Source organism: Staurois parvus, unplaced genomic scaffold, assembly GCF_062004578.1.
Source record: "Staurois parvus isolate SC_StPar_1 unplaced genomic scaffold, SC_StPar_1.0 ptg000832l, whole genome shotgun sequence".
Taxonomy (NCBI): domain Eukaryota; kingdom Metazoa; phylum Chordata; class Amphibia; order Anura; family Ranidae; genus Staurois; species Staurois parvus.
This window is the reverse complement of record NW_028318628.1, coordinates 2,861,190-2,877,981: the sequence shown is the minus strand read 5'-3', so window position 1 is coordinate 2,877,981 and position 16,792 is coordinate 2,861,190. Positions and strand designations below refer to the sequence as shown.

The 16,792-nt window shown below is 42.5% G+C and overlaps 1 protein-coding gene across 1 annotated transcript in view; it reads right to left on the bottom strand.

Annotated features, from left to right (window-relative positions):
- LOC149443776 (uncharacterized) overlaps nucleotides 1-16,672 on the bottom strand; it is a 29,387-nt gene extending 12,715 nt beyond the window's left edge. Inside the window, exons 1-5 of the mRNA XM_089655305.1 lie at nucleotides 16,658-16,672; nucleotides 13,281-13,939; nucleotides 11,217-11,861; nucleotides 8,322-8,972; nucleotides 4,374-4,871 (exon numbers count right to left, since the gene is read on the bottom strand). Of these exons, the coding sequence (XP_089511431.1) occupies nucleotides 4,374-4,871; nucleotides 8,322-8,972; nucleotides 11,217-11,861; nucleotides 13,281-13,812 (2,326 nt within the window). The 5' untranslated portion in view covers nucleotides 13,813-13,939; nucleotides 16,658-16,672. The remainder of the gene's footprint in view (nucleotides 1-4,373; nucleotides 4,872-8,321; nucleotides 8,973-11,216; nucleotides 11,862-13,280; nucleotides 13,940-16,657) is intronic.
- Nucleotides 16,673-16,792: the final 120 nt, after the last annotated feature.

The window sequence follows — 16,792 nt, the reverse complement described above, 5'->3', positions numbered from 1 at the left end:
ATGGAGAAGGAGAAGGATGAGAAGAAGAAGGAGAAGGATGAGAAGAAGGAGAAGGAGAAGGATGAGAAGAAGGAGAAGGAGAAGGATGAGGAGAAGGAGAAGGATGAGAAGAAGGAGAAGGATGAGAAGAAGGAGAAGGATGAGAAGAAGGAGAAGGATGAGAAGAAGGAGAAGGATGAGAAGAAGGAGAAGGATGAGAAGAAGGAGAAGGATGAGAAGAAGGAGAAGGAGAAGGAGAAGCAGAAGGAGAAGGATGAGAAGAAGGAAAAGGAGAAGGATGAGAAGATGGAGAAGGAGAAGGATGAGAAGAAGGAGAAGGAGAAGGATGAGAAGAAGGAGAAGGAGAAGGATGAGAAGAAGGAGAAGGATGAGAAGAAGGATGAGAAGAAGGAGAAGGATGAGAAGAAGGAGAAGGATGAGAAGAAGGAGAAGTATGAGAAGAAGGAGAAGTATGAGAAGAAGGATGAGAAGAAGGATGAGAAGAAGGATGAGAAGAAGGAGAAGGATGAGAAGAAGGACAGTTCTGTGACAGTTTCTGTCTATTTCTGACAGTTCTGGGACATTCACTCCATACAGCGGTTTCAACCGCTGTATGGAGGGAATGTCATAGAACTGTCAGAAATAGACTATTTATGACAGTTCTGGGACATACACTCCATACAGCGGTTGAAACATTGTATCTATTTTTTTCCATAAATGACATTCTGCAAATACACTTAGAGGAGCGCTGCAGATACACTTTTTGCCGGCTTGGAATTAATCTTATTTTCATCCTACTTCTTCTTCTTCATCCTCATCCTCATAAGAAGAAAAAGAAGAAGTAGGATGAAAATAAGAATAATTCCAAGCCGGCAAAAAGTGTATCTGCAGCGCTCCTCTAAGTGTATCTGCAGAATGTCATTTATGGAAAAAAATAGATACAATGTTTCAACCGCTGTATGGAGTGAATGTCCCAGAACTGTCATAAATAGTCTATTTCTGACAGTTCTGGGACATTCACTCCATACAGCTGTTTCAACCGCTGTATGGAGGGAATGTCATAGAACTGTCAGAAATAGACTATTAATGACAGTTCTGGGACTGTCCTTCCATACAGCGGTTGAAACATTGTATCTATTTGTTTCCATAAATGGATCCATTTATGGAAACAAATAGATACAATGTTTCAACCGCTGTATGGAAGGACAGTCCCAGAACTGTCATTAATAGTCTATTTCTGACAGTTCTATGACATTCCCTCCATACAGCGGTTGAAACAGCTGTATGGAGTGAATGTCCCAGAACTGTCAGAAATAGACTATTTATGACAGTTCTGGGACATTCACTCCATACAGCGGTTGAAACATTGTATCTATTTTTTTCCATAAATGACATTCTGCAAATACACTTAGAGGAGCGCTGCAGATACACTTTTTGCCGGCTTGGAATTAATCTTATTTTCATCCTACTTCTTCTTCTTCATCCTCATAAGAAGAAAAAGAAGAAGTAGGATGAAAATAAGAATAATTCCAAGCCGGCAAAAAGTGTATCTGCAGCGCTCCTCTAAGTGTATTTGCAGAATGTCATTTATGGAAAAAAATAGATACAATGTTTCAACCGCTGTATGGAAGGACAGTCCCAGAACTGTCATTAATAGTATATTTCTGACAGTTCTATGACATTCCCTCCATACAGCGGTTGAAACTGCTGTATGGAGTGAATGTCCCAGAACTGTCAGAAATAGTCTATTTCTGACAGTTCTGGGACATTCCCTCCATACAGCGGTTTCCGGCAAAAAGTGTATGTGCAGAGTTCCTCTATTCTGCAGATACATTTAGAGGAGCTCTGCAGATACACTTAGAGGAGCTCTGCACATACACTTTTTGCCGGCTTGGAATTATTCTTATTTTCATCCTACTTCTTCTTCTTCTTCTTCTTCATCCTCTTCTTCTTCTTCTGAGGATGAGGATGAAGAAGAAGAAGAAGAAGTAGGATGAAAATAAGATTAATTCCAAGCCGGCAAAAAGTGTATGTGCAGAGCTCCTCTAAGTGTATCTGCAGAGCTCCTCTAAGTGTATCTGCAGAATAGAGGAACTCTGCACATACACTTTTTGCCGGCTTGGAATTATTCTTATTTTCATCCTACTTCTTCTTCTTCATCCTCATCCTCTTCTTCTTCTTCTGAGGATGAGGATGAAGAAGAAGAAGTAGGATGAAAATAAGATTAATTCCAAGCCAGCAAAAAGTGTATGTGCAGAGCTCCTCTAAGTGTATCTGCAGAGCTCCTCTAAGTGTATCTGCAGAATAGAGGAACTCTGCACATACACTTTTTGCCGGCTTGCAATTATTCTTATTTTCATCCTACTTCTTCTTCATCCTCTTCTTCTTCTTCTGAGGATGAGGATGAGGATGAAGAAGAAGAAGAAGAAGTAGGATGAAAATAAGATTAATTCCAAACAGGCAAAAAGTGTATGTGCAGAGCTCCTCTAAGTGTATCTGCAGAGCTCCTCTAAGTGTATCTGCAGAATAGAGGAACTCTGCACATACACTTTTTGCCGGCTTGGAATTATTCTTCTTTTCATCCTACTTCTTCTTCTTCTTCTTCTTCATCCTCATCCTCAGAAGAAGAGGATGAGGATGAGGATGAAGAAGAAGAAGTAGGATGAAAAGAAGAATAATTCCAAGCCGGCAAAAAGTGTATGTGCAGAGTTCCTCTATTTCTGACAGTTCTCTGACAGCTTCTTCACATGTACAGCGGTTGAAACATCTGTATCCTAAATGTAAACTAATAGATACAATGTTTCAACCGCTAAACATGTGTTCCTTCTGTCAGAGAACTGTCAGAAATAGCGGAGCTCACTGCAGGGACACTTTTACCGGCTGATCGGGAAATGTTCGATTCGCGCACCCGAAGTAGGCAAAATTTCGGATTCGACGCGAATCGAATATTTCCTGAAATTCGACTCGAATTCCGGTTCGCCTGGTTCGATTCGCTCATCTCTAATTACTACCTCCATATGACCTGGTCTATGATTATTATATAGGATTTATATAGCGCCAACAGTTTGCTCAGCGCTTTACAAGATAACAGGAGAAAATACAGCAACAATACAGTTCAATACAAGAGGGTTAGGAGAGCCCTGCTTCTTGCAGCTTACAATCTAGGAGATGCTCTATATGCACCATTGATTTTGACAACACTTTGTTTATGTCCTATATGCCTTTTCTTACTGGCTATGACAATCTGTATTCACTTTTTGTATGATATGGCACTTTCTTACAAGGTTATTCAGTGCACTTCTTAAGATGGTATTCGGTTTGCCTTCTTTGTGCAGGTTAGTTGTACAAATAATGGAATTACAGATAGTATTCAGAATTGATCTGAAGAGACATTGTCCTCCTAAGACAATAAACGCTTTTTATACAAAACTACAGCAGCCCAGCAACTTAACTAAGATGCCCATGCATGTGTATGGAGATCTATGTGAAAAGAAAACAATTGAGCTTTTAACAAACCAGCACAGTTGAAATGAAAAGCCAAAAAAAAAATTAAGAAAACTGAACCAACATAAGCCTGCCAGGTACACACAACAGTGAGTTGCAAAGATGGGGACAGGAAAACTTCCTCAACTCTGGACCGAAAAATCCATAAGAGTCCCAAGATGTACTGGCCTGACCTGAAAAGTGTAGAACAGTATAAACTACAACAGGCAGGTGGTCACTGCCAACTGCAGGACTGATGCAGGACGAATAGCAGTATAGATAATGAACTGGAAACCTGTGCTGCTTGGCTACTTGGGGAGCTTGTTTTAAGGATTTCCAAATGTGGCCTGAATCTACCAGTACTATCTGTCAAATTTGAAGACAGCATGGCTGTGCGGGGCTCCGCCCACACAGCCGCATCACTCATTCACAGAGTTCTGTGGATGAGTGCCTACAAGTCCCGGCAGCCTTAGCGGCTGATTGCTTGGAGTTTTCAATGAGCTACCATGGCACTGTGGAGCACCGTGGTAGTTGATTCAAGCTTCCTGTCAGAATATCTGCTTGGCTGTACATCCCGTACGGCTAGCAGATATTCTGACAGGTCTGCAGGAGACCTGCATGGCATCAGCCATCTACTAATCGCTGGTGCAATGCTTTACAGGCTCCTTTGGACAAAAATAATAAATGCACATTTTTTTACCTCCAAAAAAATGTGCATTTATTATTTTTGTCCAAAAGGTGAACTTATCCTTTAATCTCATTAAATTAAATGGGTGTAGGTATATCACTGCACACAGTAAAGTCAGACAGTTTAGTGGATTGAGAGTATTTGTATGGTATGCTTCAACAATTTGAAAAAAAAACATTATGCTATAAAAGAAAACCGAAAGAAATAAAAGAAATCTACTCACTATTATGGATTTCCATATGCACTGACAGATCTTGATAGCGACTGAAATAAATACCACAATGAGAACAAATATTAAGGGGCTGCCTGGTGTGGGTCCTCATGTGTCTGACCAGAGACGACTTAAATGAAAACCTTCTTCCACACTCTGTACACATGTAGAGTTTCTCTCCTGTGTGAACTCTCTGATGTACAATAAGGGATGATTTCCGTGTGAAGTATTTCCCACATTCAATACAGTGATAAGGCTTTTCCTTACTATTAGATCTTCCATTAGGATGTGATTTTGTGCCTTTTGTACATTCAGCTCTCTCCACTCCACTGGAAACAAGACCCTGCAATACCTTTCTAAAGGTATTATCCCTTGCCACACAACTGTTAAGACGTGTCCAGTTTCTTTCTTCTGAAAAAATTTTCAAGTCATCTTTGGTGTCACAACCTTGAAAGTCAATATTTTCCCGATTCTCTGCATGTGCCAAACTGCTGGGAGAGGTGCCACTAGCTGAAAAATACAATGCAGTTCTCAGTCCATAGATAAAATACACAAAACTGCTACCCTATTAGCACAGACACATACAATACACAACAGTCACAAGCATGGTATAAGAACATTTCACTTTGAAGGAGTGACAGTTCTGCAAAGTAAGATGCTGTGGAAAGTGTCAGATTGTGCATGTGGGGATAAGGGATAAGTCACAAAATAAAAAAATGCCCTTATTTTCCATTGTGAACATTTTAGTGGATGATTGAACTCTGCAGTTAAAGTGTATGTCAAGCAAAAACTGTTTTTTAGTTTTGGACAGGGAAGGAATAATTACAAGTCCTGTACACTTTTACTGCTATCCGGGGTTCTGTTAGATTGATTTTCCCCTTACCTCTTTTCCTGGTGACAATATTTTACAGACAGGAATTGAGGGACTCTCCAACAGCAAGACAGGTAGCAATAAAAGAACTTTCTTTGGTTGAGTAGGGGAACCCCTGTGAGATTTTTATTTCTGTGATCCTGTTGCAGATTTCCCCACTTATTGCCTAGTAAATCTGTTGTCACAGGACAAGAAAGGAGGGAAAATATCTCTAATGGAGCTCCTCATAGCAGTAAAAACCAGAAAGAGCTGTGTATGTGAGTTTACTAAAATGATCTTAAAGCAGAACTACACCCAAAAGGGGAAGTTCCACTTGTTTGCTCCTCCCTCTTCCTCCTTAGCAATTGGAACTTTTTTTGGGGGGGGAGGGGGGGGGGAATCAGGTACTTGGTTTTGACAGTGAACTTCACCCCCTTCGCCCACAGCCTTTTGGGACACGTCACAGGTCCCAGAAGACAGCAGGACCATTTACAAAGCGCAGCGCGGTTAGCGGGAAGCCTTGCAGCTTCACAGCCGTTAGTTAAGATGCCAGTGCCTGCACCTGAAGACCAGTGAAGAATCGGCTCGGGCAAGGACAGAACTGGATCCCTGGACAGGTGGGTGTCCTTCTATTAAAAGTCAGCAGCTACCGTATTTGTAGGTGCTGAATTTTAATTTTTTTGAGAGGGGCTTCTCTTTAAGGGCCCTTACACATAGGCATAATTAATTAGTGATGTATTTACACAGGAACTTGCTGATAGAGTCTGGAAGAAAGATCCTACTTAAAAACACAAGTAAGGTCCGTAAAGTCCTTGCATTTACATGCATAGATGAGCAAACCTCCGATTGTGTAAGCATCCGTAAAATTCTTCTTCCATTCATTTATTTCAGGCAAGGATTACATACACATGAATGCATATTTGCTTTTACACATGTAGACTGATTATCAGGGTAGCTGCTACTCAAATAATGTGTAAAACCACATACTTTGTTAAAGCGGAGCTCCACCCAAAAGGGGAAGTTCCGCTTTAAAGACTGGTCCCCCGCTCCCCATTAAGGACTGGCACGTTTAGGGGGGTGGGGGGGAGCAGGTACCCGAATTTGACAGGTACCAGCTCTCATTTCCGCTCCGATTGCCTAGGTGATCAGAAGTGGAAGGTGTCCTCCCTTCCTCCCCCCCCCCCCCCCCGTAGTCTTTTGGGACACGTGACAAGTCCCAGAAGACTACAGGACCATTCAGGAAGTGCAGTGTTACTCGCACATGCGCAGTGGGCACACTGCTGTGAAGCCGCAAGCTGTCACAGTCAGGTGCCCACACTGAAGATGCCGGCGTCCAGGGAAAGAAGACGGCTGAATAAAACAGGCTGCAGGGGACACACCGCGGGACCGAGGGACAGGTGAGTGTGTGTTTTTTTAAAAGTCAGCAGCTACAGTTGACTTTTATTTTTTGACAGCGTGAGTGGAAGCTTTAAATAAGAGCTGCACTCACACAACCCTTAACTTCATATAATTTGTGACACCAGCCTTTCATATAAATATATAAATATGGTGAAATCAAAATTAACTCACAATTTGTTATTGTGAACCAAAATATGCTAGTCCGTTATGTGCAACCAATATAAAGTGCTAATGCAATCCAATGTAAAGTATCATAATCATATTCCATAAATCTTCTTAAAGTGCTGTGCTCCATGCAACTCCACCCAAAACATTCCAATCTGTGTGCACTCCTAGGACCAAACTCACCAAAGGATGTTGACCCCTAAGCATACACTAAGGTAGGTCAATGAGTACTGTGTCACAGCCTTGCTGTGTGTGGCAATATCCCAGGGACTGGTGTTCATGCATTCATCCCATAGAGGAGAGGAAATCAAGGAGAAACATTCCTCATAGCGTATAGGTCCTGCCCCTTTAGACTTACACACCACTTCCACCTGGTAGAATACACGCTGGCTCCCATGCTGGTTGGAGCGGCAGCTCTTTCTTCCATAGAGCTTTTTGCAGATGATTCTGGGATGCAGTTGGGGACCGTTTATCGTGAGTGTGATTTGTTTACAGTTTTTATGAGGGTTTTAAAAAAAACGGTCATTTTTGCACTTTGAAGACACTTTTTCAATTGTGAGTGATTGCCTCTCGGGGGATCAGGAAGGAATTTTTTCCCTGTAGGATCAAATTGAATCATGCTTTGCTGGTTTTTTTTTTTTTGTCTTCCTCTGGATCAACTGTGGGTATAGGATTATAACTTTTTTTTTTTTTTTAAATGAACTGGATGGACTTCTGTCTTTTTTTAGCTAGACTAACTATGTAACTTTGCACTGGATTACATTAGCACTTTATATTTGTTGCACATAATGGACTATACATTTTGGGGCACAATAACGAATTCTTTGAGTTAATTTTAATTTCACCATATTTATTCATGTATAGATATGTGCTTGCGTCAATATTACTGACCATGGATGCAAAATGTTCAAATTTTGGTTTAGGAATCTGAAGGCAGCGCAATTTTACTAATTTTTATGCTTTTTTGTGAATTTATTCATAGAAACAATACACTGCACTTAGATCCATTTAAGAAAACGCCACTTTTTTGTGCAAGGACCTTAAAAATGAACAAATGGTCAGGCTATAGACACTGAAATATTTATATATGCTTAACAGGTAAATGGACAAGCCCTCACTGACATTCAGTAATTTTCTCAGCAGCTCAGCTCACCCTCTCCCAGAGAATCTGCTTTGTGTTTAAATTAGAAATAAAAGGCGGCAACAATGCTGAGCAAATGGTGTGCTAGCAAGCCGGTGATGTGGAGAATAAATTGCTCCACGATGCTTGCAACAATTAGGGCAGTGGGGGCTTGTTGAAAATATGCACATAGCTTGGCCACATATTCATTTTAAGCTGGATACACAATAAGATTTGATCCATCAGATCAACAAAAATGTGTCCAAACCTTCTTACAGTTAAGCAATCCACTTAAGATATATCAAGCAGACCCCCACACTAGCTGTGTGTTGATCTCATGGATCATATCTGAAAGGAAACCCAACTCTAAATGTCCAGTATTAGTTACACTGTGTACACGAGACATCCAGGGAGCATGAAGACATACCTGTATGTACTATCTGGTGCCTCATTAATAGATCCTGCTGCCAGAACTGTTGACCACACTGCAAGCATGCATGGGAGCCCACTGCACCACTCTTAATTACATTGTTGTTTCTTTTGTCTTCTGCTTTCAGATTCAATGCCCCAGTCTTGTGTGTTTTCAGGTGTACCATAAGCTGTGATGTGTGACGGAAGCTCCTTTCACATTGAGAACACTTATAGGGTTTCACTTTTCTGTGAACCTTCTGGTGCCGGAAAAGGCTGGAATAGCGAGAGAAGCATTTGCCACAATCTGGACATATATTCCCTGTCTTGGTGATGTGGATCCTCAGATGTCTGACCAAGGAAGATTTAAGACCAAACCTCTTCCCACACTGTGTACACATGAAGCGTTTCTCTCCTGTGTGGACTCTCTGATGTACAATAAGAGAGGACTTCCGGGTGAAGCTTTTCCCACACTCGGCACACAGAAAGTGTTCCTTAGCCCTCCTGACCTTCTTGTCTGCTTTATTGCAAATGTACATAGAATGGTTTTCTACCAAATTTAGCTGGGAGTTACTGCATGTGTCTTTACGCTCAGCTTTCCTACTTTCTTCACCTTTCTGACCAGTTTCACACACACTGGAGCATGTTTTTGTGCCAATAAAGTATTTACCTGAAGAATAAAAAGAGAAATAAAATGAACCTCACTTTCATTACATTAGTCAATCTTCAGTATTTATGAGGAGTGATAAAATACATAAAGAGAACCAGTCAGAAAATGGGCATTTGTATTACTTTAATACTCTAATTTTGAACTCTTGATAACAATGCAGCCATAGCTCTTAAAGCATATTTAACTTCAACCTATTTTGCAGCTTACCAGTGCTTAGATGTGGTGGCTGCATTAGTTTCTCTATTTTAAGGATTTTTTTTTTAATTTTCTTTCACCTGGTGATCTGGCCAGTAACACATATCTTAGGGTTGCTCCTCTATTTATGGAGGAGCACCAGAGATACCCTTGAACAGTAGCATGGCCTGGTGAAGTTAATCAACCGACAAGAACATAATTCACGAAAATATGGTGGTTACATTGGAAGATACTGCAATGGCCCATATTGTAAAAATAACCCTTGCCCTCATCTATTGGTGCACAAGAAAGAAGACTAAATAAAAGCGACTATTTCCAGACATTTGGGCAGAGTCTCCTGTTACTACAGCCAAACAGGAGTTGGTTAGTTATTTCACTAGTTCAGGCATTCTCGACCAGGGTTCTTCCAGAGATGGCAAAGGGTTCCTTTAGCTGTGGCTAAGTGGCCTCCCATATGATAGTGCCTGCATAGTTTCAGGTCCAACACCACTTGGCAGAGCCAGGGCAATGACTGTATGGGCTGGATTTAATGTAAGAACATTACACTCACCGACAACCAATATAAGGGGCATTTTCCAAATTAAAACCTATAGACTAATCTTAGAAGTGGTCCCCTGGGGCCTGAAAATTATTCCATGGCTTTCTTTCGGATAAAAGTTTGAGAGAGGCTGCACTATTTCAAGCCCTAGTAACATAAACGGATGCAGAATTATCTTTTTCCACAAATTTTCTTTTGATGTATACAACTACTACCATATTCATAAAGGGACTGCAAAAAGTACTGAGTAGTAAAACAAAGCAATGTATCAGATTCTATTACATTTTAGAAGATTAAGCTGGCCATACACTGTTCGAATTCTGTTTAGTTCCTGATGGTCCAGACAAAATTCCATCTGTTGCTGGCCCCCTCCAGCTCAAAGTCCTTTGTTTGAAAAATCAAAAGGAGCCAGGAAAATTGTCGGACCAACAGCAACTGCATCCAATTCCAGCAGAGAGATTTGTCCATCTGTGTTGTATAACGTAGATGGAAGAATTTGCAGGCTGTAAAAAAAAAAAACCACACAACTATCAGTGTATGGCCAGTCTTAGCGAACAGTAGCAAACTTCTGAATAAAGTTGGTCATACACTAGTGGAATTCAGTTCACAAGTTCTATTTTAGAATGTTAGTTCGATTTTCTGATTGTTAATGAGGTCAGATTGGCATTCGTTTTCAGCTGCAGTGATGATAAAATTTTAAGAAGCAATGTGGAACATATTTCTCAAACAACAAATTTCCAACACTGAATGTGGTTTTAGTTCAGAAAAGCCCATTTATTCCAAAATTGAATGTTAAATGCACATGAAACAAAAAGTTTCATACGAATGTTCGGGCAAGGTCATTAAAGAGGCTGCTTGTCTGTCCCCATGGATCCCTCTGTAGCCAGATGCAGCAAAAGGTTGCTCCGACAGTGGCTAGAACTCTTCTAAATGACGATCGCTAGTGATGAGTGCGTTATCTTGCCCTAGTGAGAAAGGGAGCAATTCTACAGCCTCTTAGCATTCTGACTGCTGGAGATTTAGACAAATTGCCTGCATCAGAATCACTAGTGGCAGAGTCACCCATCTGACATTAGCCTAAGGCCCCTTTGACACGGCAGTCTAGTCAGGTTCACCTGTCTATTTTTCAGGCGGACCCTCCATTCTCCTCTATGGGCAGTCAGATATAAACTGACTTTTATCAATTTACACCCAGCTACCTCCAATCAGTTCCGGCAAAAACAAATGGAAGGTGGATTCATTCCCCTTTCTCTGGCCAGATCAGTTCAGAGGGAGAGTGGGTGTAAACGGACAGTCGGTTCATTTGCATCCAACTGCCCATAGAGGGGCTGTGTTCTTGTCCTCTCCGCTTATGCAGACAGATTCCACGCTGAGCAAGTGAAAGGGCTGCTATATGTTTCTCTTGACCTATTCGTCAGGTCTGCACATATTCATTCTGAAACAAGATAAAATCAGACGTGTGCTCAATAACATAGTATTCAGCATTATGATCTGAGGCCCCTTTTGCTTACCTTGGTGTATGCCCTGGTGTTTTTGGAGCTTATTTTGCTCCTGAAAACTCTCACCACCTAATGAGCCCATGTAGGGCTCTTCTTCAGTGCCTGCATTGTTGGTCAGTTTATCTCGATCATCAGAGTCCTTCTCCAGGAATGTCCTTAGGGTTGTGTGTTTTCTCTGATGTGCAACCAGCTGTGATGCTCCAGGAAAACTCTTCTTGCACTGAGGACACTGAAAGGATTTTTGCTTCCTGTGAATTTTCTGGTGCTGAAATAAGCTTGAGTAGCGGCTAAAGCACTTGCCACAGTCAGGACAAATGATGAGGATTTTTGGAGAATGAGTTCTCAGGTGTCGGACCATTGAAGACTTGAGGCCGAACCTCTTCCCACACTGCGCACACATGAAGCGTTTCTCCCCGGTGTGGACTCTCTGATGTACAATAAGGGAAGACTTCCGGGTGAAGCTCTTCCCACACTCAGCACACACAACGCGTCTCTCTACACTGTTCTCGTTCCTCTCTGAGTGATTATATTCATCTTCTAACTTACCAGAACCATTAATTCTAACCAGCTGAGGGGACAGACCTGAATCTGACTTATGGCCAACAGATCTGCCATGTGTAAGTCCACAAATGCTGACAGCAGGCAACAAAGGCTTGGCTGAAAAATAAAATTCAAATATACTATTAGAAACCAGGATTAATATCTTTGTAATGAATAATTCTGCATTTTAAAGCAAACCTGTTTTGTATACCGCCACAATTACCCTTGTAAAAATGATGCATGCATCCAGCCTAATTACTTATTTAGCAAAAAACAGTTCCCAAAATTCTTATCAGGGGGAATTCAAGAATCAGCAATTTTCTGGTGCTATGGCCCTTTAAAATGGCCTGTGCTATATTCAAAAATCCCTGCCTCCTGTCAGTAGCTTTACCAACACATGTGGCGGATTCAGGTAGTTCCTAATAGTACCACTTTTACAAAGTGAAGCTATTAATGTACCAAATTCAAACAGAATTACCTCCAGTTAATAGATAACAAAATGGTAGGTAACCGAGGCCAATTATGAGCTGGTGTACAGAAACAGGCAGAGTGCTGTCTCTGTACACCATGTAGAAGGTGGCATACAGGATTTGCTGCCACTACCCCCTACCCTTGGTTGTTAAGGATGTGATTGGCTAGCTCCTCATTAGGTCTGCTCTCTCATTGTGATTGACAACAGGCAGGGGGCGGATTCTATACTCAATAGCAGGCTATATATTGGCTAAGGGTTCACTCACTACCTGTTCACAATCACAAGGGATGAAGACCTAAAAGGGAACTAGTGTCTGTGAATTTCCATTAGGGTCTGCCTACCCAGCTTTAAAACTCTCTGCCACTGCACTTTCTATGTGACAGCTGCAGTGGCAGGAAGAAGCTCACTTGCACTGAGGATGGTGTGTCCGTACCTGTTACAACACCTGTTATACATGTGCCTGTTGTATCTGTGTAAAAAAATCTGTGACTAAATGAGACAATTGTGCAGGTGGTGCCCTGCACATCTGCACCACTTTTCAAAGTGACAGCAGCAGGTGGTGTCCTGCACATCTGCACCAGTTTTCAAAGTGACAGCAGCAGGTGGTGCCCTGCACATCTGCACCAGTTTTCAAAGTGACAGCAGGGGCTGTGGGTGGGTCCACTTGCACCTTGTTACACACTAATATGGGTGCAACATGTTGCAAAAGATGAAGTTAGCCTTTAAGGGCTCCTTGACTCCAGATGGTCATGCCCATTGCACAGCTGCTAGTGTGTGCTGCCATAAACAGTGCCAAAGTGCCAATGCTGGCACACAGCATCATTTTTCTTTTTTGCAAACTTTATTGAAACGCCAGCATGACATTTCATAAAGTTTTTTTTACACAGTGGTGTTGGGATGCAGTTTTCATCACAACCAGCTGCATGAAGTTATTTTTCAACGCACACCACTGACACTATAGGAAACAGGGCTTTTTACTTTGTCTTGCGCTAGGACTGCGCCTGGCAATGCTGCCGTTCCTTTCTGGTATAAAGTGACTTTCCAGCCAATATACTTTTCCTCACCAATGTGTCTCCCCTGGTGGCTGATAAGAGATCTGCTCTTTTTAAAGCTTTTCTTGCACACATTAGCTTCCTCTGCTCTGTGAAGGAGGGCGACATGCTCCACGACATTAGAATTTTTTTCACCATGTCCCTTTCGTTCATGTATCCTCTGATGGACCACAAGTTCTGATGTGTGAACAAAACCCTTCCCACACTTATGGCATTTATAATGTCTTTCTCCTTTATGGACTTTCTGGTGCTGGAAAAGGCTGGAATAGCGAGGGAAGCACTTGCCACAATCTGGACATATATTCCCAGTCTTTGGAATGTGGATTCTCAGGTGTCTGACCATTGAAGACTTGAGACCGAACCTCTTCCCACACTGTGTACACATGAAGAGTTTCTCTCCTGTGTGGACTCTCTGATGTACAATAAGGGAAGATTTCCGAGTGAAGCTTTTCCCGCACTGAGTACAGATATATCTCTTCTGTCCATGGCGGTTTTCTTTCTCCAGGTCAATTTTATGATCACCGTTTTTCAGCTTTTCATTCATTTCTGCCTGTCTACCACTGTTCTGCGTGCACTATTACTGGAGGATGTTTCGCTTTCTGTTCTTCTAACCATGCTGTGCTCTTGCAGATTGTAATCATATCCAAATGTATACCGAGGATTTTCTTCACCTGAAAAAGTATAATAAAATAGTCTATTATTATTATTGGTGGTGCAGAACACAATACACAACATAATATATGAGAGAGAATAGAGCTTCCTCAGAAAAAACACATAAGCTTCTGATCCAAGTGACCAGGGCAAGGGCTGGGCAAGAGAGGCAACAGCCCTGGGCACATGTGTCAAGATCAGTGGCTGTGAACCAGTGGGCCACTGCTTCATGTTTGCTTTGACAGCTACTGCTGTCACGCTATGCTCCAACATACCCACTCTCCACGTCATCCACCCACAGGTGACACAAAAAACACAGCGCATAAGCAACTACCTTTAAGCAGCTGCAAAAGGAAACGATTGGCTATGCAGGTACAGTGCACACTCCATGCCAACCAAGAGGAGCAGGAGCAAGGGGGCAGAGAATGGGAGCAGGGCAGTACACCCATTCTATGTCATACATTAGCATCAGGGGAGGGCGTAGTGCTGCATCTTTGCCCTGGGTGCTGGAGAACCCTGTCCTAGTACAGCTAATGATCATGGTGTGTGTACACCTGAGCACTTATAGAACTCTAGGAAAAGGTCTGGAGCGAATGGTTTAATGTACAGTGCCATTTCACCTAAATCAGAAGACACAAATGAGGGAGATCTAAACCTGGAGCACTCAAGAGTCTGGTGCAGCTCTGCATGGTAGCCAATCAGCTTCTACCTTCAGCTTGTCAAATTAAGCTTTGACAATAAAACCTGGAATCTGACGGGTCTCTATGCAAAGCTGCACCAGTTTTTACACCATGTAGTAAATATCCCCCAATGTATGTCTGATTAATAAAAGACGGTGTCACCAGACAGATACCCTAACGCAACGTTTAAGCCCATTGCTGGGTATAACGTAGAATGTATTTTTTGAAATGTGAGCAATGTGATTATGGTAGTCATTTGTAAAAACAAGACTTTAATTCTACTTTAACAGAACAAGCTGTCTATACAAAGTAATAGTTTGAGGGTTGAGACACACTATTTCCCACTGACAGGGGTGTTTACAATGATCGGCTTTTGTAAAACGTGTGTTGAGCTGTAGTGTGCATGAGGCCTTAAAGTGTTAGTTCACCTTTACAGAAAAAAAAAAATGAAAAGGTGAACTAACCCTCTTCCCTCCCCAAGGTTACATACCTCCGGGGATGCTGAGCTGTCAGTGCCACACACAGCTAGCGGTTATGGGCTTTGAAATCCCTGCTCCTCTCTGTACAGCCCAGAGTGATTCTGATTGGTCAGCGCCATCTATGATCCATCCCGGAAGCACTGCAGAAAGAAGAGCCAGGATTTCTCATCACCCCGACTGCTGGACCAGCTGAGTGGGCACTGACAGCTCAAACAGCACCCCCAGAGGTAAGTACAGCTGGGACCGGGAGTAGGGGGGCGGAAGGCATATTGTGTTAGTTGACCTTTTCATTTTTTTCTGAAAAGGTGACCTAACACTTTAAAACTCTGAAGGCAGAGCATTAACGTTGCAGCCAGACAATCTGCATTTTCAGAAGCAGACATCAGCAATGGCCGACTACATATTCCTCAGGTGGCCGGCTCCGGATAGAATATTCTGTCCTGCGCTCTGATTTGGAGAGCCTGCTCTTTTCTGAGCTAGTGACTACACAGGAAGTGAAATCTCCCCAATGGGGACACCACAATACAAATATATCAGGGGCCCATCCTTCAAGTCAAAGATGAAGATGCTTAATCCCACACGTTCCTGCTAAAGATGGCTGTATGCATAGGTGGGTCCTGCAGCAACTGTCGGCTGGAACTGAGCACAAAGTCAATGGAGAGAAATGTCACCGGCACACCAAGGAACTCCAATCTGGGTCCAAAAAGGCTTTAATGAAGGTTTACATAGTTACAGCAAGGCAACGTTGTGGAGTCTCGCAGGACTCCTTCATCAGACATGTGACGTGTCCTTTTTGGACTCAGAATGGAGATCCTTGGTGTGTCGGTGACGTTTCTCTCCATCCTTCAAGTCAGACTGTAATATAAAGTTCAAACAGCCATGAAATCAGTATAAAGATCTACCCATCAAGTCCTGGGGACCACAGAGGAAGTGAAGGAAAATCTGCCCAATGGGGACACAGAAATGAGCAGCAGGCAGAGGTAGGTATTCTACAGAACAAACTGTAATATAAAGCTACAGCAGCAATTAAATCATTATAGAGATCTGCCCATCATGTCCTGGGGACCACAGAGGGAGTGGGGGGAAATCTGCCCAACGGGGACACAGAAATGGACAGCAAGCAGAGGTATTCTACAGGACAGACTGTAATATAAAGCTCTAGAATCCATGAAATCATTATAGAGATCTGCCCATCATGTCCTGGGGACCACAGAGGAAGTGGAGGGAAATCTGCCCAATGGGGACACAGAAATGAGCAGCAGGCAAAGGTATTCTACAGGACAGACTAATATAAAGCTCTAGCAGCCATGAGCACATTGTAGAGCTGTGCAGTGATGGAGATGTGATGGACATGAAGGTGTCATGGTCCCCAGCACACCACACACATACATTAGGGTTGCCCCCTCATCCCTTTAAAGCCGAACATATAATAATTACACAGGTTCTGAGGCTCATTTCATGCAGACAAGGCACTGGGTTTAATAACCCCCTTAGTCAGCCCCAGAACCTGTGTAATTAATATATGGTCTCTTTTAAAGGAATAAGGTAGCAACCCAAACATACATACATAGATACACACACGCTACTCACCGCTCCACCCCCTGACCCCAGCGCGCCACACCTTCCATATCCGGTGCTCATGGAAGCGTGAGGGTTTCTGGGAGTTGTAGTTCCGGCGGCCCCATACTCCGCGGGTGGGAACATTGAGACACTA